Below are 25,349 nucleotides of genomic sequence, written 5' to 3'. Positions count from 1 at the left end.
TCAATTTATATATATATATATATATATATATATATATATATATATATATATATATATATACACACTGTAAACCCTGATAAGTTCACAGAACTCAAAAAATATTTTGTAACAGATTACACAAAAACATTTAAGTGATGTTTTTAAATGTTTTAAGTTTACATAAACTTAAAAAATTTAATTCCAGTTGCCTTAAATTATCTCTGAGTTATCTTAAATAATTATATTTCTGAACTTATAATTAGGGAGTAATTCACTCATAATTTTATCTATTTTTCAACTCCTATAATGTGGGAAATACACTCAAAATTAGGCTTTTGCTGTCCATCCTCAGTCTAATCACAGGCTCTACTCTTCACCACAACGGTAACACTACAAATCCAACATAACATAAACCTTTGTAAAATCTAATATAACACAACATTTATGTATTAACTTGTCCCTCTATGTTAATCTTGTGTAAAAACACACAAAATAACACTTAATTTCTAAATTTATTTTCCTTGTTTTCTGATGCAAAGCATGCTGGGAACTAGAAAACACAATCATTTTAAGTTCACCTCACTACAACAAATTTTTGAGTTAACAGAACTTATTTAAATTAAGTCCAGTGAACTTTCGTAATTATTTGAGTGCAATTAACTAATTTCATTTGATTAATTTCACTGTTCGGTTTTACAGTGATATATATATATATATATGTATGTATATGTATGTATATGTATGGATTTATGACTTAAAACAAAGTTATAATCAAAAACTGTGATAAACAATTAAAGGCATAAAACATTAACAATTTTATTCATATTTTAAAATGAAACCAAAGGAAAACAATTCCTTTAATTTTTTGGAAAACAAAGTGCTGCTCCAAAGAGACTTACTGTTAAAATTGCTTAATAATGTTATTTATATTATTTTTATTATTATTATTATACTTTGAGAAATACATTCAACTGTTCAATACAGCTCAAATAGAGTTTAATCAGAAGAATTTATGTGATGGCTTTATAAAACTATAAACATTACGTTCTGTGAAAATCAATGTTTTACCAAAAATGCTATTGTTGATGTTGCCATTATTTACTCACACTCAATATCATTCCAAACCTGCATGAGTTTGTTTCTTCTGTTGAACACAAAAGAGGATATTTAAAAAAAAAATTATTTGATCTTCCATTGACGTCTATAGTATTTCTGTCCATGCTATGGAAGTCAATGAAACCGTAAACCATTTCATAATACCTTCATTGTGTTCCACAAAAGATAGAAAGTCACACAGGTTTGGAACAGCATGGAAAATCTTCCTTCAAGAAGGAAGAAACACAGAATAACTCATTTGCTTTTCCATGTTTAGAGCTCCCGGAAGAAGTTCTACGTCCTCTCCATGTTCCCGTACCCATCGGGTCGGCTGCATATGGGCCACGTGAGGGTTTACACCATCAGCGACACCATCGGCCACTTCCAGAGGATGAGGGGCCATCAGGTAATTTTACTCTTAAAACAGTAATATCAGAATTTACTGCTGTCTGTCAGCAGCACACACACAGTAGAACGATTTATCCTCTCTCCTGCCTCGTTTTTATATTCAGCCTCCCACACACACGGTCTCACCAAAACACGGTCCCATGAATGTAAAAGCTGCAGTCAAGGTCTGCTGAAATGACGTGTGCTTTAATTAGGAGGTGTCTGAATAATGGAAAAGGTGTGAATGTGCTATTAATTAGAGCTCAAAGTTTGTCATGTTCAGAATGTGCTCACATCTTTTGAAAACAGCACTTTCTAAAGCCTGCAGCTTACCGCACCAAAGGACTGATGTTATGATTGGTGAGAATGTTTCAGAAAAATACAGTCAGCTTCTAACAAGGAGATGGAAGGTCATGGTGGACATCATTATCCTGATGTAGTGTGTTTTATACGGGTGGGTGTTGGGACCTGAATTGACCACATGAGTCACTTTATGTCTTGGTAACAGTGCGTACAGTAATATATAGAAGAGTCATGTTGCTGGAAATACAGCATATGGTTCAGAACCATGAGACAATGCTTATTTTAACACTGGTTCATTGGTTAATAAAGACTTATTTTCAATCAGAGCACTATGTTATAACCTCAAAACACTTTGATCATAACTCTTGCTTTGTGAACCTAATGCTGTCAAACAATTCAAACGCATCCGAAATAGGTTTTTGTTTACATAATATAGGTGTTTGTACTGTGTATATTTATTATGTATATATAATACACACACATGCATGTATATATTTAAGAAAATAAAAAAAAGTTTATATATAAAATATAAATATTTTTATATAATACAAATTATATTTGAATTTAAATATATAGATGTCAATATTTTTTAATACCCTTGAAATTATTTTTTAAGCTTATTAGATGCTTTCAAAATGTTCTATATCAAATACATGTTACATGTAATCAGTGAATATATTAAATAAGAAGAATAAAATACTATCTGTCTAATACTAATCAAATGAAACTAGCATCAGCTAAATCCATCTTTGTTTAATGCAGCTCAGAGGTGGAATGAATGCATCTACCCTGCATCTATAGATGCATGAATAATGTTATGGGTTAAAAAAAAAAAAATTATTAAATGATAATTGATGCTTTTAAGTGTGAAAATTAAACTACTGTACCTAATGAGTGAGTCACTTCAAACAATTCATTCAAAAGGCTGCTTCATTCATTAAACTGATTTGTTCAAAATGCAGATTCATTAAGTGTTGCTTGCAGATGAATACGATTCTGCTGTGGTTTCATCTGGAAATTTTTATGACAGAAAAAAGCAACAGATTCTATAAAATCAGTATGACTTTTGCATGAATTTTGGAATAACAGAAGTCCTGTATATCTTTTGTTTGACATACTTGATAATGTCATCTTGCACATTTTTAAAACCATAATTGTGTCGTTGTTCGATTTGTCTTGGTGGTCATTTGTGGCCCTTTTGTTATATTTCAGGCGTTATTGTAGGTGATACGCGTCGCACACCAGAGTCTGTCCTTTCTTCTTACACTCACTCTTTCGGTTTCCCAGTGTATCTGTCTCTGTCTTTGAGTCTTTTAACCATCCCCTCATCCATCTCTGTCCTCTGCGTGACGAATCTCTCTCTGCTCAAAGGCGCAGGCAGCATCTGGTGTGTGTTGTAAGCACAGCAGTAAGTGTGTGATGATTTAATGGAGCTTGACCAAGTGCTGCTGTTAATTGAATTGGAATTGACAGTGTTCAGTTTCGAAGGCTTCTGATCGAGTGAGCGACTATCAATCTCACCACGTTGGCTTTGACTTCAACTACAATTTACTCCCCATGTTTGTTCTTCCATGTTTAGAGAACTAGTAAAGGAAAAGGCCTTGCTGCCTCACGGTCTAGTCCGTCCATGGTTTAGCCCATCTTTAGTGACTCCCTGCAGATGTCTCAGTGGAGCTGCGGTTGGAAGTGGAAGAAGGTGAAAAATGTAATATAAATGTATTTCTTTCCGCCTCTCTTCGTTTTAGTGCATTGCACAAATGGATAGCATGTAGATATACATTAACAATGATTGTTGGGATTACGTATACATACTATTTGCGGTGTCATAATCCACCTTTAGTGTAGGTTTGGGCATTTATTTTTTTATTTAGTTTAGTGTGTTTTTTTGCGTGTCATGGCTATATACATTTTTTTACATTACATTTATTAGGAGCTTTTATCCAAAGCGACTTACAGTGCATCTCAGGCTGTATATAATTTTTTTTATATTTTTTTTAACCTAACGTGTTCCCTGGGAATCGAACCCACAACCTATTGTCCCGCTATCGCAAATTTCTACCACTGAGCCACAGGAACTAAATTTAGATTTAGATTTTATTTTGTTTGTTTCGTTTGGTTTTCTCTTGCTGAGATCATATTGTTTTGCGTGTCATGGCTATATAAATCCATTACATTTTATTCATAGTTTTGAGATGTAGTTTAATATATAATACATTGAAACTAAACTGAAACAGTTAAAAATTTTAAAATAAAGCTTGATGTTTGTGCCTCCCTCAGTAAAATCACAGTAAAGCACAGTAATGCTCTTGCAGTTTATATGTATTTTTAATTGCAGTTTTAGCATTGCATTGATGCCAAACAACCAACATGAGAGTTTCCTGCTTTTAGCCAAGGCTTATCACTGGTAGTTATTTACTGATCAGTGAAGGATGAAATCTGACCATCAAATTCATATCCTATAAGAAAAAAAAAAAGTTTCAAATGCTGCATCAAAGAGAAATAGCCTGTATAAATAGACTACATATTGGTTTGTTATAATCTGGTGATGAATTGGTGTTTTTAACACATGCTGAAGAGTGTGGAAAGTGTGAGTGGTGCTGGTGTGGTGACGCTGTGCTCTTTCAGCAGATGTGTTGCAGTCATCAGTCCTCTCCGCTGTCTGGAGCAGGAGTGTCAGAACTCAAATCTCTATAGACAAGGATGCATTTTCATGGCTGTGATTGACACTTGTGTTTGACAGCTCTGTTAATGACTTTGTTTTCTCCATGTTTCTGTCAAAAAAAGAAAGATTTTACAGTGTTCACTCGTGCAGATGCTCAGACACCCACCCACACACACACACACACTGAGAAAGGTAGTTAACCGGTGCATTCTGAAGAAAGTAGAGCTGTAGAAACATGGAGATGCTTGGCTCTGGTTCATGGGAGGGTCAGTCACGCTGCAGATGGAGGAAGTCTCATACAACTATCTGCTGCTTTATTCTACTGCTTTTGTTTCTATAACCACCTACACCATTTACATTTGACAATATAAAAGCTTTTATCTCCTGGCCATCTCACATAATACCTCAGAAATATATTCAGTTATTATCATTAGTAAAACGTAATTAAGGAGGAGCTTGTTTTAGTGAATGTGGTGTGACACTGAGCTGCTTCTTCAGGTTCATCAATGTTCACTTAACTGATGGGATGCAGCCGGTTCCCATGGAGACCGTGTGCTGCTCTCTTAAAGAAACACACACACATCCACAGCTCTGCCACTGCTTACTCACTCCTTCACATTTCTGAAGAATCTTCACACTGCGTTAACGTATTACTGGTTCACAGTGACCATGACTGCCAACAACACAACAGTAATATAGCCTTTTGTTGATTTCTTTAATTATTAATTTTAATTCAAATGATAATACATTTAATATAAGTCATACATAGGCCACATGTACAAAAAAACATAGAATAAGAATTGTTCATTTATTTATGACTGATGAATAAGCATCACAAATAAAGGAAAAGTTCAACCAAATATGAATATTTGCTGAATATTTACTCACCCTCAGGCCACACAAATGATAGATGTGTTTGTTTCTTCATCAGATTTGGAGAAATGGAGCATCGTGTCACTTGCTCACTCTGCACTGAATGGGTGCCGTCAGAATGAGAGTCCAAACAGCTGATAAAAACATCACAATAATCCACAGCACTCCAGTCCAACAGTTAATATGGTTGCATTTTTGAAAGAAACAAATCCATTGTGAAGACGTTTATACCTTCAAACCATTGCTTATACATCCATAATAATGATTTCTTGAATCAGGATTATTAGTTGCAGTTATTATGTGTTATGGAGTCATCTTTTGGCCAGAAGCAACGGTTTAAACTTAAAAACGTCTTTATGATGGATTTGTTTCTTGCTAGCATGAATTACATGATGGTTTTTATCAGCTGTTTGGACTCTCATTCTGACGGCACCCATTCACTGCAGAGTGATGAGCAAGTGACACAATGCTTCATTTCTCCAAATCTGATGAAGAAACAAACTCCTCTACATCTCGGACGTCCTGAGGGTGAGAAAAGCAGGTTTTCAGCAAGTTTTTGTTTTAGTGAACTTTTCCTATAAACTGGATTCACATTGTGGGTTGTGTGTTGAATTAGGAAAGATGAGCCGTGGTGTTTGCTGTTGCTAACAGCACGATGTTGTTTGTCTCGCAGGTGTTGAACCCGATGGGCTGGGATGCGTTTGGTCTGCCGGCTGAGAACGCCGCCATCGAACGAGGCCTGGACCCCGAGGACTGGACCAAGAGGTGCGGAGCCGAGGGGCGCTCGATGCTTATCCAAACACTCTCAACTACACACACATAACCATCCGATCTAAACACCCTGCACGCCTCTCTCTGTGTCTCTCAGTAACATCCAGTCCATGCGGACGCAGCTGGACAGTCTGGGGCTCTGCTTTAATTGGGATCGGGTGAGTGAGCGCCTGCTTTCAACAGAAGGAGGACCTGATCTTGACTTGTGTCTTGCATCATTGCATCAGTACACTTTCTTATCTCAGACTTGGTGCCAGAGGTTTTTCTCAGACACACACTGTTTCTGCAGCAGACGGTCCGGCACAGCTGTGTTTATTACTTCCTCAAAATAGTTACAACAGAATAAAGATCAAAAGGTCACACACCCAGTGTGTTGTAAGAGGTTTTTAGTGGGTGCTGTGTGTCCTCTCTGGCAGCAGGACGCTGTGATCATGTCCAGCTGATGTCCACACGTCACACTCGGACTTCAGTTTTGTCTGATTGGATCAGAGAATATCTTCTTCATGCTTTCAGAGATTAAGTGCTACAGTGCTACAGGCCTTTTCCTTCAGTTTAGTCACACTACCAGCCAACGTTTTGCACACACATTTGACTATTTTACTAATTTGACAACAATTGGAAAGCCATTGAGACTAACAAAGAAGGATGTATGGAAATGAATCTTGTAAAGCCTGACAAGTAACAGTTATACGCTGAGACTGATTGATTAGCTGATCAACATAGAAATTAAATATGAAAAAAAACTAGCATGGTTTTTGTCGAGTGTCATATTTGATACACTGAGCTTTAAGGGCTCATGCAGTAGGATTCAGTGAGTTTGGTGCAGATTCTGATATTCATTTGACCAGAAAGTAATGCTTTGAAATGTAAATCAGTGAGATCTTTGCCACAACAATATAGCAGATAGTTACATAAAATATATGAGTCATCACTTGACATCTGCCAGTAATGTGTCTCCGTGAGATGAGATTTAAATGATCCAAACATATAATGCAGTGCAATGGTGACTGAGAGATGAACACACAAATGTTCCTCAAAAGCCCTGATGATCAGATTTGAGACACATTGATTTCTCTATCAAATGATGTCTGGATAATCAAGTGAAGCCTGAAAAGCCAGAGAACGATCTACTATCTTTATTGTTTAACCCTGTGTGTGTCGCTGATGGTTTGGATATTTAAGACATTTATGTTCTAAAGTGAAACTTGCCTCCTTTGATTTAAACGTAGTCTTGTCTAATCTTTTGTCAGGAGGTCACTACATGTCTGCCCGATTATTATAAGTGGACTCAGTATCTGTTCATCAAGCTGTTTGAGGCAGGACTGGCCTATCAGAAAGAGGTGAGAATGTCCTCGTCTTCTACTGATATATTATACATATATTAAGATGGAATGCAGTGAGATGGAGACGTGAGGTGAAGTGTGCAGGCGTGTTTCAGGCGCTGGTGAACTGGGACCCAGTGGATCAGACGGTTCTGGCAGACGAGCAGGTGGATGAAAGCGGTCGCTCCTGGAGGTCTGGAGCTCTGGTGGAGCAGAAGCTGCTTCAGCAGTGGTTCATCAGAACCACCAACTATGCCAAGGTACCACAGCCTGATACATTTCACCAAGGATAGAAAACCACAACAACATCCAATTAAAAATGACATTTTAAAGTAGAAAGATAATATACAATAATCTGTTTATTTATGTTGAAATGTAATGTTTATGCTGATGAGCGCTCGGGACACGTGTGACAAGATGGCTCCCAACCCGGTGTCGGATGCATCGGTCTGTAGCAGGAAGGGGGGGTTGAAGTCCGGGGCACGGAGGACTGGTTCCGTCGTCAGGGCGGCCTTGATCTTGAGGAACGCTGCTTCTGTTCCGGAGTTCCACACAACTTTCTCCGGCTGCCCTTTCCTGGTCAGGTCTGTCAGGGGAGAAGCTAAGGAATAGAAGTTATGGATGAAACAGCAATAATATCCAGACAACCTCAAAAAGGCCCAAACCTGTGTTTTAGAGGTGGGGCGCGGCGCAGAGAGGATAGCTGCCACCCTCTTCCCACTGATACCCCAAATATTTGGCTTCGGCTAGGGCCAGATGACATTTCTGGGGGTTGGCTGTCAGGCCAGCCCGGTGCAGCTGGAAGGTGGCTGGGGCCCCGTGGAGGCCGAAGGGAAGGACCCGGTTCTGCCAGTGGCCGCTTGGGGTGGAGAAGGCCGTCTTAGGTTTCGCCTGCTCTGTCAATGGGACTTGCCAGTAGCCCTTGGTGAGGCCAAGAGTGGATATGAACCGGGCCATTCCCAACTGGTCCAACAGCTCGTCGACACGGGCATCGTATAACAATCAAACTCGGAGACCTCGTTCAGGCAGCGGAAGTCGTTACAGAAGCGGAGGGTGCCGTCGGGCTTCGGGACCATGACAATGGAGCTGAACCATGGGTCGCGTGATGGTTCGATCACCCCTAACCTCAGCATCTTCTGGACCTCCTCCTCGATGGCATGTCGCCGAGCCTCCGGGACACGGTAGGGCCGCTGCCGGATGATGGTTCCCAGTGGTGTGGGGACATAGTGCTCGAGTACGTCGGTCCACTCAGGCTGGGGGGAGAACACATCCGGAAACTGACTAACCAGGTCCTGCAGCTCCGACTTCTGGGTGGCGGAAAGTTGGGGATCCATATCCACAACCATGGGAGTGGAGCTGGCATAGGCACAGAGCTGGGGCCCGGTCCCGACCCAGCGCTTCAAGAGATTGATGTGGTAGAGCTGATCCTCCCTTCGTCTATCGGGCTGCCGCACACGGTACGTAACGGGGCTGACCTTTTCCGTGACTGTATAAGGGCCTTGCCAGGTAGCCAGGAACTTGCAGACAGCTGTGGGCACAAGGACCAGGGCGTGGTCTCCTCGTTGGAACTCCCATGGTTGGGCCGCCCGGTTGTAATGCCGTTGCTGTGCTTGTTGTGCTTTCACCAGATGTTCCCGGACGATGGGCATCACTCTCTCAATCCGTTCCCTCATCTCATGCACGTGATCGATGGTGGTTCGGTAGGGATGGGCGAATTTGACGTTAAGGGCGATTATGTTTTTAATGAAAATCGGTTTTCTCTTTAACTTCCACCTCTGGCTCTCCCCTTAGTCTTCCGTAGTTCAGAGTGGGCTCGCCCTCCCCCCACTTTCCTTACAGCCGCACACAGACATGAGTTAACAGCGCAGAGTTCGTTCCAAAGAAAGGCACCGTTTCACCCATTGTTTGGAATTGGTTTGCTTTTTTAGTGTCAGACACAGAACAAATAATGCCACATTGCAACGTGTGTTTAAAAGCCGTTGCTACCAAAGGTAGCAGCACAACAAATTTATTTCAGCATCTTAAACAGTAGGGATGGGTACCGAAAAAAAGTCGTTTGTCTGTGAGATCTGCGATCTGTGTCAGTCACGCGCACACACACACACACACACACACAACAAGAACGAGCGCGGCACACACACACGAATAACAGAACGAAAACTCACGCTTATAATAAAGAGTGACGATGGCGGAGAGAGCAAAACGTTCCAAAGTGTGGTTATACTTCACTAGCGTTAGGGTGAACAGATGAGATTATTCAAAGATCAACAGTCTGTCTAGTGTGCCACAAAAAACAACAACATTAAAATCATGAACTCAAATGTCAATGTAAAAAGAAAAAAAGAAAAAAAAACAATGACTGTTGTAACAGTGCGTAAATCAGACCTTTCTGTAATGCTAACGCTAATGAGTTGAAAGTTTTGTTAGCACTTTATGAATACCACTTGTGACAAGTATGTGTTTTTGTAATAGATCTAATTTTGTCGTTTTGGTTACATTTATTTAACCAAAAGTTTTTTATCAAAGAGGTACACAATTTTATTTTTTATTTATATTTTAATTTATTTTGAAGGTGTATTGTGTCACTGTAAGTTATTAGAAAACTGATAAGCTACATTTTCACTGTTTACAATGGCAGTGCCTGCCATCTCGTTTACAAGCATGTTTTGAGGCTTGTTTCCTGTTACACTAATGCACAAAGGGGAAATTTAGATTAAACTGCAAAAGTGAAAATCAGAACAAGATAAAGAGTACATTTGTTTTGAGCAATTTCTTTGTCGGTTGTAGTTTGTTTTTAAATAGAAAAAAAAAAAATATTAAAATCGAAAATCGGGTTTGGTGTGAAAAAATCGGAGTTTTTTTTTTTTTTAAGCCATATCGCCCAGCCCTATGGTTCGGTGTACCACCGGTTGTTGTTCCCAGGCCTTTCGGGCCACATCGAGCAGGCTGCGGGGCTGTCGGCCGAAGAGCAGTTTGAAGGGGGTGAAGCCAGTGGAGGCCTCAGGGATTTCCCAAATGCCAAAGAGCACGTAGGGGAGCATCTGGTCCCAGTCCCTTTTGTCTTCGGCTGCCACTTGGCGCAGCATCTGCTTCAAGGTTTAATTAAAACGCTCGATGAGCCCGTCGGTCTGGGAGTGGTACATCATGGTGTGGAGCTGTTGTACCTTCAATAGCTTGCAGACATCCGCCATCATCCGGGACATGAAGGGGTTATCCTGGTCAGTCAGGATCTCTGAAGGGTTCCGGGTGGCATAGTCCACGATGACCAGGATGTGTTTGTGCCCGCGGGCGGACTTCGGCAGCAGCCCCATCAAATCCATCCCAATCCGCTCGAAGGGCACCAGCAGGGTCTTCTCCGCCCCCCGCCGCTGGGCGACACAGTAGAGCAGGCCATTTTCCACAATAAAATTCGGTGTGCACGGCGCAGCCCGCCAGCCTGGGGAGCGGGGAGCTTCCGTGGGCATGGGCTCGTCCTGTGGGCTGGGAACCGCTGGCCTGCTCACCGGACGCTCCTGGACCCTATTTCCCAGTGTTGGGTGGCCTCCGCTAGCTTCTTGGGGCTCAACAAGCTCGTCTACATTGGCCAGGTTCGGCATCCCGGCGGCCTGAGGTAGTGAAGGAAGGCGGTCGACCACGATGCGCTCCGCTACCTGGTGTATGGTGGGACCCGCGGCCAGCAACCAGTGTTGAGCCAAATGGGAGAGGCTAGCGGCATTGGCCCGGGCCGGCTGCCGTGAGTCGAAGGTCCATTCGTTGAACAGTTGGGCAGCGCTGATCGGTGACAACCCCATTCATCCCAGGATCTCCTTTGGTAGGTCCTCGTAGGAGGTGCTTTGCTCCGGGGGGAGCGCAAAGTATGCACGCTGAGCCTCTCCCGTGAGCAGGGGTGCAATGATGCGTGCCCAATCTTCTTTGGGCCACGCCTCCCTCGTAGCAACGGTCTAAAACATCTGAAGGTACATTGTCACGTCATTATGGGTGGTCATCCTGGGCAGCAGCTGGGTTGCTTGGACACGGGGGTCAGGTAGCGGAGTTCGCGGGGCTATGGCTAGGCGGAGCGCAGCCAACTCTCGCTCTGTTTCCCCCTGCCGGGAGACCATGTGTTCCATGATTTGTTTCTGGTGGATGCTCACCTTGGTGAGATGTTTTAGCTGATCTTCCATCGTCGGGGGAGGAGCACCACCTGGGGAACCAGAGAAGACTTGTAAGGTAGAGACTGTGAGGGTAAAAACAAACCAAACAAAGAAATCCAAACCAATTGACTCATTGCACGCGGTGAGGGGTAGGGTCGTCGGTGTCCACTTCACTGTAGTGCCCGCATTCTCCACCAGTGTGGCGGGGTGAAGTAGGACACGACACGACAGGGTAAGTTCCCCGAAGAGTGGATTTTCTTAAAGGAATCCGTGAAACTCGCAATGCTGAGGTGGTTTGGTGCTTGGCGTCCTGTCTTGAGAGTTCTCCAGGGCAGTGTGGGGCTGGCAGTTAGAGCCCTGCACGGGCCTCAAATCTAGGCCCGAGCCGGCCCTGACCCGAGACGCACAGGCCCTAGCCCGACCCGTGTCCGACAGCTCATCAGAATTATCAGCCGAGTCCGACACGAGCCCGTGTTTTAATTAATTAATTAATTTAATTACAATGCGGAAGCCTGCCCTTTTTGCAACAATTAAAATAGGTCAGTTTTGTGTTATGTTTCTTTTCATTTCTTTATCAAGTTATTTTAGAAAAATGTTTGGAGCATTTTTTTTTTTTTAAAATGACGATTAACGTTAATCAGCCGAGCCGACAGCAAGTAGCCTAAAACATATTTAATCAATTAAGCCTCTCAAATCAACGCTAATACTTTACTTGGCTACAATAAAATTCATAGATATAAAACACTTCAAGCATATCACACAGACAGTTAGTTTAATAAATGTTTATTTATTAAACCACAGTGAGTAAAATGAAACATTTTGAAATACCGAGGCAGGCTCGCAACAGCGCTCGCAAACAAAATGAGAAATAGCCTACAATCTAAACAAATTAAATTAAATTAATTAAAAACAAACATGCAGATTATCTTACCTCAAAAATGCACCACAGAACATGTCCATTCTTTTTTCCATTTTCCAACAGTTAAAAGAAAATAAAGTCCAGTCAAATGAAAAGTTAGAACAGTCTCTTACAGAGCATCGTGGAGAAAAAGAATAGCCTCCAGAGTGGAAGGTTTTAACCCTGTCCTCCTCTCTTCCCGCTGCGTTGAAGACATGTTCGCTGCTGCGGCTGGCGGGACACTAAACAGCCAGCCAGTCTTGACAGTCGCGGTAGCAGGGTCCCGTGCTGTTTCCAACATAGCAGCACATCTCGTCCATCACCTTACATGTTGTGATTGAGGCGCATGTATTGCTGTACTTCATCGTCGTCATCCTCGTCCTGCTCCACAATGTTTTCAAACTCGGTCAGCGCTCTCTTCTTTGCTCAACTAGGTTATGATTAATACATTAATTTAGAGGCCTATAATAGCTACTACTACAATAAGTGGATATAAGTGAAGTATAATCGTGGGTCGCGCTGACGGAAATACGTGCGTGAGACTGTCATGTCAGTATGTCAGTGTAATTATAACGGGTTGAATTATCAGATTATGAAAGTTAAGAGGTTATGAAATGTCTTTGTTTGTTTTTCTATCGTCGACGTCAACTAATCTTTTTTTTTTTTATTAATGCCTAAAAATATAAATAGAATGATAACCCAAAAAAGGCCCGAGGCCCGGCCCGCATGTGAGCTATAACGTAAAAATTGGCCTGAAGCCCTGCCCTAGGGGCATAAATAAATCAGGGCCCATCGGGCTCAGGCTGAAATGCAGGGCTTTACTGGCAGTCACTCTCGCTGCTTTCTAGGGCAGAGAGAAAAGACAATTGCTGAGTCCCAATTCGCATACTATCCGTCCTAAATAGTATGCGAAACTAGAATTAGTACGTCCCAAATCGTAGTATGTTGAAAAGAGTATTCCAAAGATACCCGGATGGTCTACTATTTCCGGTTAGAATTCGAAGTGCAGATCAATGCACACTCTAAGTGCTAATATTGCCCACAACACATTGTGTACGGGAGTGAGGAGCTTTGCGATGGATTTGTGGTGATGTAAACATGGCAGCCGGATGCAGCAGCGGAGATGCGCCCTCAGCTTTTAAGTGTAAGAATTCAAATGTTTAACCCTAATTAAAGTTATATTTTATTTCGTTACACACATTGCACATGAACGTCAGAACCAGCCGCCTCACAAACGACCTGCGTTTGGTTCTACGACGACGCCGCCGCCCTTCTTCTTCACTCAACTCGGTAGAAGAACACATTGTAAAATGTATTGTGAAAAAAAACGATGGGAATAGTAAATACAATTTTAATGGACAAAAGAATGAATGAAACGTTAACAGTTGTGGTGTGCGTAACTAGGCAACCACGTTGTCGTTCACGTTGCATGATGTCATCGAAGTATGTCCCAGAACGTGCATACTCTTTTGCTACACACTCTAAGGTATGTACTTTTTCCTCACAAAAAAAGTACATACTTTTTGGTCGTAGTATAAGTAGGCGAATTGGGACTCAGCGAATGTTAGCCGATTCTCGTGGAGACCTCCCTCATCTCTGTGCCTGCTTGCGGGGTTTATATTTGTGGCAGCTGATGGCACGCAGGTGTTGCCGCTCAGCCCGTGATGAGTATGTGCAGGTGTGTCTCGCTGATGAGTGCTCGGGTCACGTGTCACGATAGATAGACAGACAGATTAGTTTAATCTAACCGATCTGAATTTTAAAATCTTTTACAGCATGGCATCACAATATTCCAGAAAAGTATGTTTTTATGAGATATTCAGATTTGCCAATCAAATGCTCTTATTGTGAATCCACACTAACATGCCTGCAATCTATTACTGTACAATATCTGCTGCAGGGAAGCTGGCTCGAGTAGTCTCCATCTTAATTATACTTCCTCTATTAAAATATATATATTCCACCCACACAATAACTGGTTAAAAGTTCTGTGAGTCTAAATCAGTTGAACCGCTCAAGATCTCACGGAGGAGGCCTGTCTGTGCTGAAGATTTGGAGGCTTATGATGCCCTCGAGTCATTTGCAAATTATCATATTTACAAGATGACCACACATGAACACAACTGTAGTGTGCTAATTATCAGTGGAGGCGTCGGTTAAAAAACATGTTGAAGCAAATTGGTATTGGTCTTAATTAAGTTTAAAATGTGAGTGTTGGCTGTGGAATTCAGTCTAATGTAATGAAGAATAGCAATAAAATATAACTCATGTAGACAGACCTGTGCACCGAGACTCTCGAGTCATCCTCTGTGGCAGCGCTGAACAGATCAATTACATAATGCATCGATTGCAGGCCGAATGCACTTCCTTTCCTTTTAACATTCTTAAATCAATATACATTTATTTGAGAAAGTCTGAGAAATTTTTTGAAATATTAATTATTCATATTGATATTAAATCTTGTTCATCAAAATTAAGTGAGTTTATGTTTAAAGGAACAGTTCACCCAAAAATAAAAATTTGCTAAAAATGTACTCGCACTCTGGCAATCCAAGATTAGGATGAGTTTGTTTCTTCATCAGGTTTGGAGAAATGTAGCATTGCATCAGTGTCACATCAATGGATGCTCTACAGTGAATGGGTGCCGTCAGAATGAGAGTCACAACAGCTGATAAAAACATCACAATAATCCACAGCACTCCATCAGTTAATGTGTTGTGAAGACGAAAGCTGAAACAAATCCATGATTAAGACATCAATAATCCATAATATTGCTTTCTTCAGTGAAAAAGTAGTCTTGTCTGAATCAGGAGAGAACCTGCAAAGATCAAGAGCTGTGTACAAGCGAAAAACAGTCAAAATGAATTCAAACCAAATATGTGATGGACTTTTAACTTGGAGGAAGTGTTATGGATTATGGACTCCATCAGTATTTTATCTGGAAAACAACAGTTTTAAATTAAACATCTTAATAATATTTGTGTTTCTTGCAAAGAAGCAGCTTTCATCTTCAAAAGATGCAATGAAAGATTATTGTGATGTTTTTATCAGCTGTTTGGACTCTCATTCTGACGGCACCCATTCACTACAGAGCATTCATTGATGAGACACTGATGCAGATGAAGAAACAAACTCCTCTAGATCTTGGATGGTCTGAGGGTGACTTTTATTTCTTCATTTTTGGGGGTCAAACTATCCTTTTAAGAAATAAAGTTTATCATGTTTTCCCTTTGAGTTATTATTGTATTTATTACCGCACTGAAATACTTTTTTCATTGTTTTTAGCTTGAACTTAATTTTGATACATTAACATTTTTAAACCTTAATATCAGGTCATTTTGCGTCTCAAGTAAATGTATCTTGATGCAAGAATGTTTAGATATATTTGCACACAGGAGAACAAGCACAATAAAACAATATTGAGTAAGAAAATCACTTTTTTGCAGTGTTTGTAAGTGCAAACAGAGGAAAAGGATATGCTTATATTTTATTGATAAATGGAGTCATAAGCTCAGTTTTAAGAGGTAGAGGTTGACAGGAGGTTATTCCAGTTCTCTTCCCTCGTGGTCTGATTGAATGGGGTCCAGTGTCTCCTAGAGTTGGCCAGTATTTCCTGCTGGGGTAAGTCCCAGCTGAATCAACCCTGTTCCTCCTGGTTCAGACTGACTCCATGCGAGGTGTGAACGGCAGCTGATTTGCTTGGTTCTCCATCTCTGATTGCACTGGGATTGAGAGCCTGGGCTCTGCTGGAGGGGAAGTGGCACTTCTGGACCCACAAATGTATTTTTTGTTCAGTACTGCTATTATATTGTGTTATGAAAATTCTAAGCTTCCTATCACTGATTATAAGTCCTGTACATTAGGTTTAAATCCATCCAAGGTTAAAAAACATTGTCATTTTGTCAAAATATCATTTTAAAATTACCTCAATTCTCAGAGTTCCCCAAACGGTTTGCGCGAAGCTGTTCAAAAGATTCAGTTTCCTTAAACCCCACCTTTCGGTAGCATACTGTGTTCTGATTGGTCAACTGACATAGTCAGGTTTGATTGGTTGTTCCAACATGTGTTGTTGTAGGTTCTGAAAAAGCAGCATATGCTAGTTAGGTATGTTTTGAAGCATGAATGCTGGTTTAAGCTGGTCCTGAGCAGGAGCTAGTTGTTTAGGACCAGCACGTAACCAGCTCAAACAAACTCATGCTTCACAACGTACCTAACTAGCATATGCTGCTTTTTTCAACAGGGGGAGTAGCCTAGTTCTGCAGCATGTTGCTACTAACATGCTAAACCATGCTAGCAGCATGCTAAAATGCTATGAACGTACTGTAAACATGCAAGCAATTCATTAAAACGTGTTAACTACATCTAGAGAACATGCTAAACCATGCTAGACATTTGCTAACAATGCTAAACAACACTTAAGAAATGGTAACATGCTAGCATTGCTTAGAAACATGTTGTCTGGTGTGGTTTCTGAGTGATCTTATGAGGTCTAAAGGCAGTCGCACACTGGACGAGAAGTGTGCAAACAAACATGTTTGATATTTTCAGCCGATTTTGAATCACATTGTTTTCATTTGTCACGCATCTGCATCAAGGTGGTCAGTAAGTGAATAATGACTAGCGTTTGAAAATCTGTGCCATGCTGGAATACACTACTTTTAATATCTGTCCAGATATTAAAACACTAGGCATCATATACTCACCAACTTTGTAGATAGTTACAGAGGAAAACCTGGTTATCATACATACGTTTCATCATTTCAATAACAAAAATCACACGAAATTTGCACCCTCAACTTTGCATCCGCACTGAGGTTCTCCCTGTGTTACCCAGGGTCCACTCAATTCAACATTTCTGGCCTTGCCACTGGTGCATACACTCATAGAAAACAAATATGTTTGAATTTTAACGACGCGATGCATGTGCTATAAAAATACAGTAATATATTTTGAAATATTATTACAATTTAAAAGAACTGTTTCTATGTGAATCTCTGTTAAACTGTAATTTATTTCTGTGATGCACAGCTGTATTTTCATCATCATACCTCCAGTCTTCAGTATCACATGATCTTCAGAAATCATAATAATATGATGATTTACTGCTCAAGAAACATTTCTAAAATAGTTAAAAATGTATATTGAATTTGAAAAATAAACATTTCACATCACTTTAAAGATGTCTCTTTTACGGTCAAATTATACAAAAAAAAATAATGCATCCTTTTTGAGCAAAAGTATTAATTTCTTTACAAAATCTTAGTGACCCCCAACAGTGTGCACTGAAGGAGGGACCTTGATAGAGACTAGTTTCTTAAGGATGTAGGCTAATGAAGTCTACCCACAACTCCTTAGAGATACCCTTCCCACAACTCCCCAACATCATGGTGCTGGGTTTTGTGCAGGGATATCGTCACATCCAGTTTATTAAAGCGCTCTTTCATTAAACCTTGAACATATAGTCATGCATGTGCATGCAAATAGTTATGTGCATGCAAACACTTGCTACCTTGCATCACTTTTTCCAACGTTTCATTTGTGTGTTGCCATGGAGACTCTCTGTATGGTTTCTCTATAGTCTTGTAGACCAGTGTTTTATCTGAAGACATGGACCGGTTTGAATACAGAGATGCAGCTTTTGGTTTGGCTCTTCTGCCATTCTTGGCTCTTTGAGCGTTTTGTTTGCCTCTTACACCTCGCAGTGTGTCCAAGTCAGATCTAAGCGTGTTTGCAGACTGAATGCTGGCAGGCCTGTTTGGCTGCTAAAACCCTCTTCTGCATTACAGGCTGTGAGAATTTAAATCAGAAATTGCATGGACATCTTTGGTGGTGAACATTGTTTGTGGGTCACTGTAACTGCCTGAAACAACCTGAAATGTTGAGGTCTGTTCAGAAACAATTAAAAATGGAAGAGGATTGACACGCTACTAAACACATGAGCTTTCTCCAGAGCAGTGCTTTACACACTTCAAGAAGTCAATCTTCTGGCTTATATGTGGTTCTTCTGAGACATCAGACTGGAAGAAAGAATGACACTCGTGACCTTTACACATCTGAAAAACTGCTGGCATTGTCTGGTTCAGAACTCATTTTGTAGAGCGCTGAAGATTTGAATACTGTGACTGGAGCGCTCCCAAATGAGACGGACACATCTCAACCTCCTTCTGCCTCTTCGTGCAAGTGTGAAATGTCCTTCCTGACAGAGCGTCCGAGTCACTAATGAGTGCAGTGCTGAGGAAGAGGACAACATTTGGGGCCCTTCAGTTATTTTCTGTGTGTTTTGCGCTCCGGGAGCGAAGCCTCTTGTGAGTGAGATCGCTAATGGCTAGTGACAGAGAGGAGCGAGATGTCAAACCCCAACCGTTAGCTTTTCATATCCCATCCTTCAGTGCTCGACAGCCCAGCTGAGCCTTTCGGCCTGGACCTTTGTTATTATGCATAGCTTCCTCTTTTCCATCATCTGCCTCATCTTTTCTTCCTCCACCCCAAGAGTTTCTTTTATCAGTCTGAGACTTTGAGCAGTTCATGAGGTTTTCTGTAAGCTTCGCTCTTCACTTGTAATGTGAAGGCAGTTGCTCATTTAATGCCAGAAAAATTGCCTTTTCTTGCCAAAACAGCTGGGAATCAATGACGTCTATAATACTTGAGGAGATTTGTATATTAGCCTTCCCGTTCATCTCAATGGTGGTTAGGACTCTCAGGAAGTGTGCACCTACACACAGCTTTGCTCAGTTTTTGTCTTGCTGAATGATGTATTGGTGGCGTCTTCCAGCAGGGAATGACCATGCTGATTCCTGACCGCTTGGGGGAAAATATTGCACATAGGGACCACAAACTGCTGCTCCTGAACACTTTTCTGGATTGTAATGGAGGCGTTGAATTATTCACTTAATCAGTTTATTAAAACATTGCTTCATTTATTAATGGCACTTCTGAGACTGCAGTGGGTTTGGATTTGTTTGTAAATATTTTAGATGCAAACCAGAAATAAGTGATACATTAACACGTACAAAAGTTTGGGGGGAAATTATGTATTTTAGTCAACCAGGATGCATTAAATGTATGCATTAACGTGATGGTTAAGAAATATAATATTTACGTTTCAAATAAATGTGGTTCTTTTGAACACCAAAGAATCCTGAAAAAAATAAAATAAAATGATGTATGATGGTTTCAAAATGGATGATAATCAGAAATGTTTCTTGAATTATTGTGATTTCTGAAGATCATGTGACCCTGAAGACTGGAGGAATGATGCTGAAAACACAGCTGTGCATCACAGAAATAAATTACACTTTAACATATCTTAAAATTGAGAACAGCTATTTTAAATTGTAACAGTATTTTACAAGTTAACTGGTTTTATTGTATCATTATTGTATCAGGCTCAGTGGTAGAGCATTGCGTTAGCAGCACAAAAGGTTGTGGGTTCAATCCCAGAGAACACACATACTGATGAATAAAATGTATATCCTGAATGCACTGTAAGTCGCTTTGGATTAAAGCATCTGTTAAATGCGTAAATCTAAGTTTAGAGTGATAACTGTTTTTATTTATTTATTTGTAATTGTTATTTAGTTATTAATGCAGATTTCTATCTCGCAGCCTCTTCTGGATGCTTTGGCAGATCTCCCCGAGTGGTATGGAGTCAAAAGCATGCAGGCCAACTGGATTGGCGACTGCTCAGGCTGCTTTTTCAACCACATAATGAAGGTACTGAATGCTTCATCTGTGAAATACATTCACAGCTCTTGTGCAACCAGACACTTTCTATGAAACGATGAATTTCCATGCTGGCGTGTGAGCAGGTGCATTTCATCAGGTTTGATCCAGAGTTTGGCTGCAGGCTGTGTACTGCCTGTACAGCAGTGTTTCTTCGAGTCTGTTGTGGAAGGATATTTCTGCTTATTAAAATCATAATTTGATTTCCAGCACAGTGTGCGTTTGCCAGAGTCTGTGTGCATCTGTTTGTCAGGTGGATGGTTGTGACTCAGGTGAGGTGTTGGCTGCATACACCTGTTCTCCAGAGACTGTGTTCGGAGCGGCCTATGTTTCAGTCCTGCCCTCGCACCGGCTGTTACACGGCTCCAGTGCCCTCAAAACGGCTCTGCGAAGAGCCCTGAGACCCGGCAGAGGTGACACACACACACACACACACACACACACACACTCCTGAAGGCACAGATGTTAGATGCTCGAAGCGATTCTCTCAGGAACATCATCGTCTCATAGACTGAAGGAGTTCAATAGGGTTTAATAGAGACACATAATTCATCTGCACTTTTAAAGCTTTTCATAGTGATGCACTGAAATTAGTTGTTTACTGAAACACAGAAACCAGGATTTTAGTTTTCCAAAACCAAAACCGAAAATAGTTTATTTTAATCAGTTAAATGCATTTAATCATCAACGCTCAAATAAAAACAGTGATGTAATATGAATATGTATTAGAGTGCACACAATACTGGTCAAAAGTTTGTGATCATTAAGATTTTTTTAATGTTTATTATTTATTATTATTATTTATTTTTTAATAAAAAAAATAAAAGCACTGTAGGAGAAGTACTAATTAGGTAAATGATTTTGGCTGTCTACTGAAAAAAAAGGCCTTTTCAGCCTAAATGTTTTGATTGCTGAAATGTTGTTGCATCACTAGAGTTTATTTAATCAAGTTATTTACAGGAAGAAAACAAAATGACAATAAATAATGACTGTATTCATGTAATGGTGATCTCCAAATGCATGTATGTACTGTTTTTGTGGTGTGTAGGTGTGTTTTAACCTCGAGGCTGTGGTTGCTAGATGATTTTGTGGTCTCGCACCAATCTGTGAAATAACTGTGTCCCAAAGGCTTTGGACGAGGACAGATTTCGGTTAATGAGATCTCAGATTTAGCCTTAGTTACCAGCGCTGCTTGATTGACCTTTGACCCCTGCTTGTGCAGACAGCCTGACTGAGGTCACGGCCCTCAACGTGTTCACCGGCCGCGAGCTTCCAGTGGTGATCTCCAGCAAGAACGAGTTCGACGGCCATCTGGACACTGTCATAGGTGAGAAGATGCTTCTGTGTGTGTGTGTGTGTGTGAATTCCTTTAGGATAATCTACAGTATTCATCAGGGATGTGTATGGAGTTCACTGCTCTAGTTATTGTCCAGTGTTTTTACGCACATACTTAAACAATCTCCCAGCATGCTGTACTCCCGAATCAAGGATTTGCTTAAAAATGAATGAAAGTCAATGACATGAGGCTCATTAAATTAAGTTTATACAATGAATACACTGAAGAAAATGTTTTTAAATTCCGATTTAGGGAAAATGTTCTCTAGAAAATGTTGTGAAACCAACATGAAAAAATATTGTGTTTAAACCAACTTGACACGTTCATTTAAGCCCACAAATGCAGTTACATTAGATACAAAATATCAAATCAAATGCCACGTGCAAACTTGTATTTACACTTGCTTTTTCTCTAATTGGATGGCTAAGATTGAATTTGTATTCATTTTGCAGACACACATTTATGTGGCCTATAGTATGTGAAAAGTTTGGTAACACTTTAGTATAGGGTCCAATTCACACTAATAACTAGTTGCTTATTAGCATGTCTATTATTAACATATTGGCTGTTTATTAGTGCTTATAAGTACATATAATGCATGACATCCATAATCCTACCCAATAGCCTAAACTTAACAACTACCTTATAAACTATTGATAAGCAGCAAATAAGGAGTTAATTGAGGCAAAAGTCATAGTTAATGGTTAGTTAATAGTGAGAATTAGACCCTAAAATAAAGTGTGACTAAGAGTTTTATCAAATTAGATTGCTAACTGATAAGTAAAAGCACATGAAGTGACCCTTATTGAGAATTTAACACACGTGTCCTACGTAGTAACAGTTTTACAACCACAAAGAGTCACAGTTCTTTCATTTAAAATCAGATATATACAATGCATTTCTTACTTCTTTATAACAGGCATCCCAGAGAGCAGTGAGGAGGACGCAGAGTTGGCTCAGTCTCTGGGTTTGAGCTGGACGTCTGTTCTGAAGACAGAAGAAGACGGCACACAGACTCTAGTGAACTCCGATGAGGTAAACCCACCGTCACGGTTAAACGTGAGAGCAGAGGTTAAACAGCTGACCGCTTACACATCCTGATCATCTCATCCGCTGTAGTTCACAGGTCAGAGCCGGGCACAAGCTTTTAACTCCGTCACCCAGAAAGCCCGGGAGAGGAACGCTGGAGGATACCTCACTAGTAGCAAGCTGCGTGATTGGCTGATCTCAAGGCAGCGCTACTGGGGCACTCCCATTCCCATAGTGCACTGCGGCGCATGCGGGCCTGTGCCCGTTCCAGTGGAGGAGCTGCCTGTCATGTTACCTAAAGTACCGTCCCTCTCAGGGAAAGGGGCGTCGCCCTTAAAGACAGCACGGGATTGGCTGAGATGCCAGTGTCCGAGGTGAGCGCAAGAGTTTGAGTAAAAAACTAGTGATAGTCATTCAAAAGTAGCTGTTAGTAGTACTTTTAATGAATATTAGTTAGTTACTGTTGCTACATCTGAAAACACATAATTCTCACACAGTCAAAAATACATCGCACCGTGAAGAGGAAACTTAAAACACGCAGAACGATAATAGAGAGCAGGTTACGTTTGCGATGAAAAGTCCACCGATGATAATCTACTCTCCTGCAGATTCAAGATCCCGGCGAAGGGAGAATTAGATTATAGAGGAATATTGTTATATTTACATATTATAGATGGTGATAAAAATACATCTGAAGCATTTATTAATCTTAGTTCATGTTCATTACGATATTTAGCAATTCAGAACTAAAAGCAAAAGCTGTATATTTTAATATGATTTAACATGGACTAACAATGAACAGTTATAACAGTATGTTTATTAACAAAGATTAATAAATACTGTAACAGGTGTATTTATAATTGTTAATGCATTAAGAAACGTTAAGTAATGAGACTATGTTGTAGTGTGTTAACATTTTTAGTTTAGCTTCTTTCTTTTTTTTTGCTGTTTTATGGATTGGTTTTGTTTAGCTGTATTTTTTCTTTGCATTTTTAACTTGTTTTGTTTTTAGTTTTTCCTTTTGTTTTGTTTGCTTTGCTCTGCTTTACTTGTCTCAGTTTTGTTTTTTTGTTGTGTTTTTGTTTTTTGCTTTGCTTTTATTTTGTCTTTTGCTTTTTGTTAGTTTGTTTGGCTTGATTTAGTTTTTTGTTTTTGCTTTATTTGCTTTGCTTTTTTTCCTGTGCTTTGTTTTTTGTTTCACTTTGATTTGCTTAGTTTTTGACTTGCTCATTTTTGTTTTGTTTTCTCGTTTAGGTTTATGCTTTTTCTTTGATTAGCTCGGCTCATTTTTGTTTTGTTGTGTTTTTACTTTGGCTTTGCATTTCGTGTATTTTGCTTTGTTTTTTCTCAGTGTTTTTTTTTTGGGTGTTTTATTTTTGATTGAGTAAGGACAGGACATACATATAACACACTGAACACAGTTGAATTCGATCCTGCGTCCCTCATATGAGCACCAAGGAGCTGTCTGGAGCGTGTGCACTGATCACTAGGCCTTTTCTCTGTAGAAATTTCTTCTCAGAGGTCAGACAGTTTGGTTCCTTTGACGAAAGTCGGCTGTATAAATTGAACTCTGAGAAAATCAGAAGTGTTTGATAAGCGTTTCATCTGGTGGCATTGTAATATAAGTGGAATCATTTTCTTCCATTATCTGAGTCTTTGTCCTCCCAGTCTGTCATGTGAAATAATGGCAGACTCCAGCAGAACTCATTGTCTCAGATCTCATCAAAACAGAGCCTAGTTCAGACCCAGCCAGACTAAAGTGGCTTGTTTCGGGGAGCACTTGTCCCCTGGAGGCTACAGGGATCATTACCACTGAGTCATGGAGGTGGTGAAGATGTGCGCACAGATAGCACCTCCTCACTGTGAAGGGTATTAATAGACCCTCTCTGACCGTGCTAATGCTGGCAGAGCCACTCAAAGCAGATGACATTTTTACGAAAATCCTCTGTCAGATAGACACATGAATGGAGAGACAAATGAGTCTTAGCTGCCTGACTTCATGCATTTGTAAAATACCCACTTTGCATACATAGACACAGAATTATGAATTAGTAGAGGTCGAACATTATGGGTTTTTTAATGGCCGATGCCAGTTTTTAAAAAGCAGGGTGGCAGATGGCTGATTTGATGCAGATATTTATAATGTTCACTTAAGAGCTAATACTAATTGCATCCTTTTTAAGCAAGACAAGATGAGCAACAAAATAGTTTCATAAGCCTATAAGACTACAAGGCATAAAAGGATTATAAAATTGTTTGTTTTCAAATGCATTTCAAATGAGCAGTTTCTCTCTTCTGAGAATATAAAAAGGCTCACAATTTATGGATTCACAAAACGTTTTCACCATATTGGTTATTTAACCAATATTGGCACATTTTCAGTTTATTGTTATAGGCCATTATTGGGTATCTATCTGGTAATTTTGGACGTTTATTTTTTTCTGACTATTTTAAGATTTTAATAATCATCTAGCACTTATTTAATGAAATAGTCATTGATTAAGGCAAAGGGCCCTATCATACACCCGGCGCAATGCGACGCTAGGCGCAGCACAAGTGTGTTTGCTAGTTTCAGTCCGGCGCTGTATGCATTTTCCCGTCCAGCACCTCATCGTTTAATTAGCAAATGCATTTGCACTCATTTGTGCACCCATGGGCGTGCTGGTCTAAAACGGAGGTGTGTTCAGGTGCATTGCTATTTTAAAGGGGGGGTGAAATGCTCGTTTTCACTCAATATCCTGTTAATCTTGAGTACCTATAGAGTAGTACTGCATCCTTCATAACTCCAAAAAGTCTTTAGTTTTATTATATTCATAAGAGAAAGATAGTCTGTACCGAT

The 25,349-nt window shown here is 40.3% G+C and overlaps 1 protein-coding gene across 1 annotated transcript in view; it reads left to right on the top strand.

Annotated features, from left to right (window-relative positions):
• Positions 1–25,349, top strand: part of lars2 (leucyl-tRNA synthetase 2, mitochondrial) — a 54,998-nt gene that overhangs the window by 11,950 nt on the left and 17,699 nt on the right. Inside the window, exons 3-12 of the mRNA XM_052618954.1 lie at positions 1,352–1,480; positions 5,973–6,064; positions 6,168–6,228; positions 7,321–7,410; positions 7,509–7,652; positions 20,029–20,136; positions 20,399–20,558; positions 21,368–21,472; positions 22,401–22,516; positions 22,601–22,884. Of these exons, the coding sequence (XP_052474914.1) occupies positions 1,352–1,480; positions 5,973–6,064; positions 6,168–6,228; positions 7,321–7,410; positions 7,509–7,652; positions 20,029–20,136; positions 20,399–20,558; positions 21,368–21,472; positions 22,401–22,516; positions 22,601–22,884 (1,289 nt within the window). The remainder of the gene's footprint in view (positions 1–1,351; positions 1,481–5,972; positions 6,065–6,167; positions 6,229–7,320; positions 7,411–7,508; positions 7,653–20,028; positions 20,137–20,398; positions 20,559–21,367; positions 21,473–22,400; positions 22,517–22,600; positions 22,885–25,349) is intronic.

The sequence above is a fragment of the Carassius gibelio genome, chromosome A16 (assembly GCF_023724105.1).
Source record: "Carassius gibelio isolate Cgi1373 ecotype wild population from Czech Republic chromosome A16, carGib1.2-hapl.c, whole genome shotgun sequence".
NCBI lineage: Eukaryota > Metazoa > Chordata > Actinopteri > Cypriniformes > Cyprinidae > Carassius > Carassius gibelio.
This window is presented reverse-complemented; position numbering and strand designations above follow the sequence as displayed.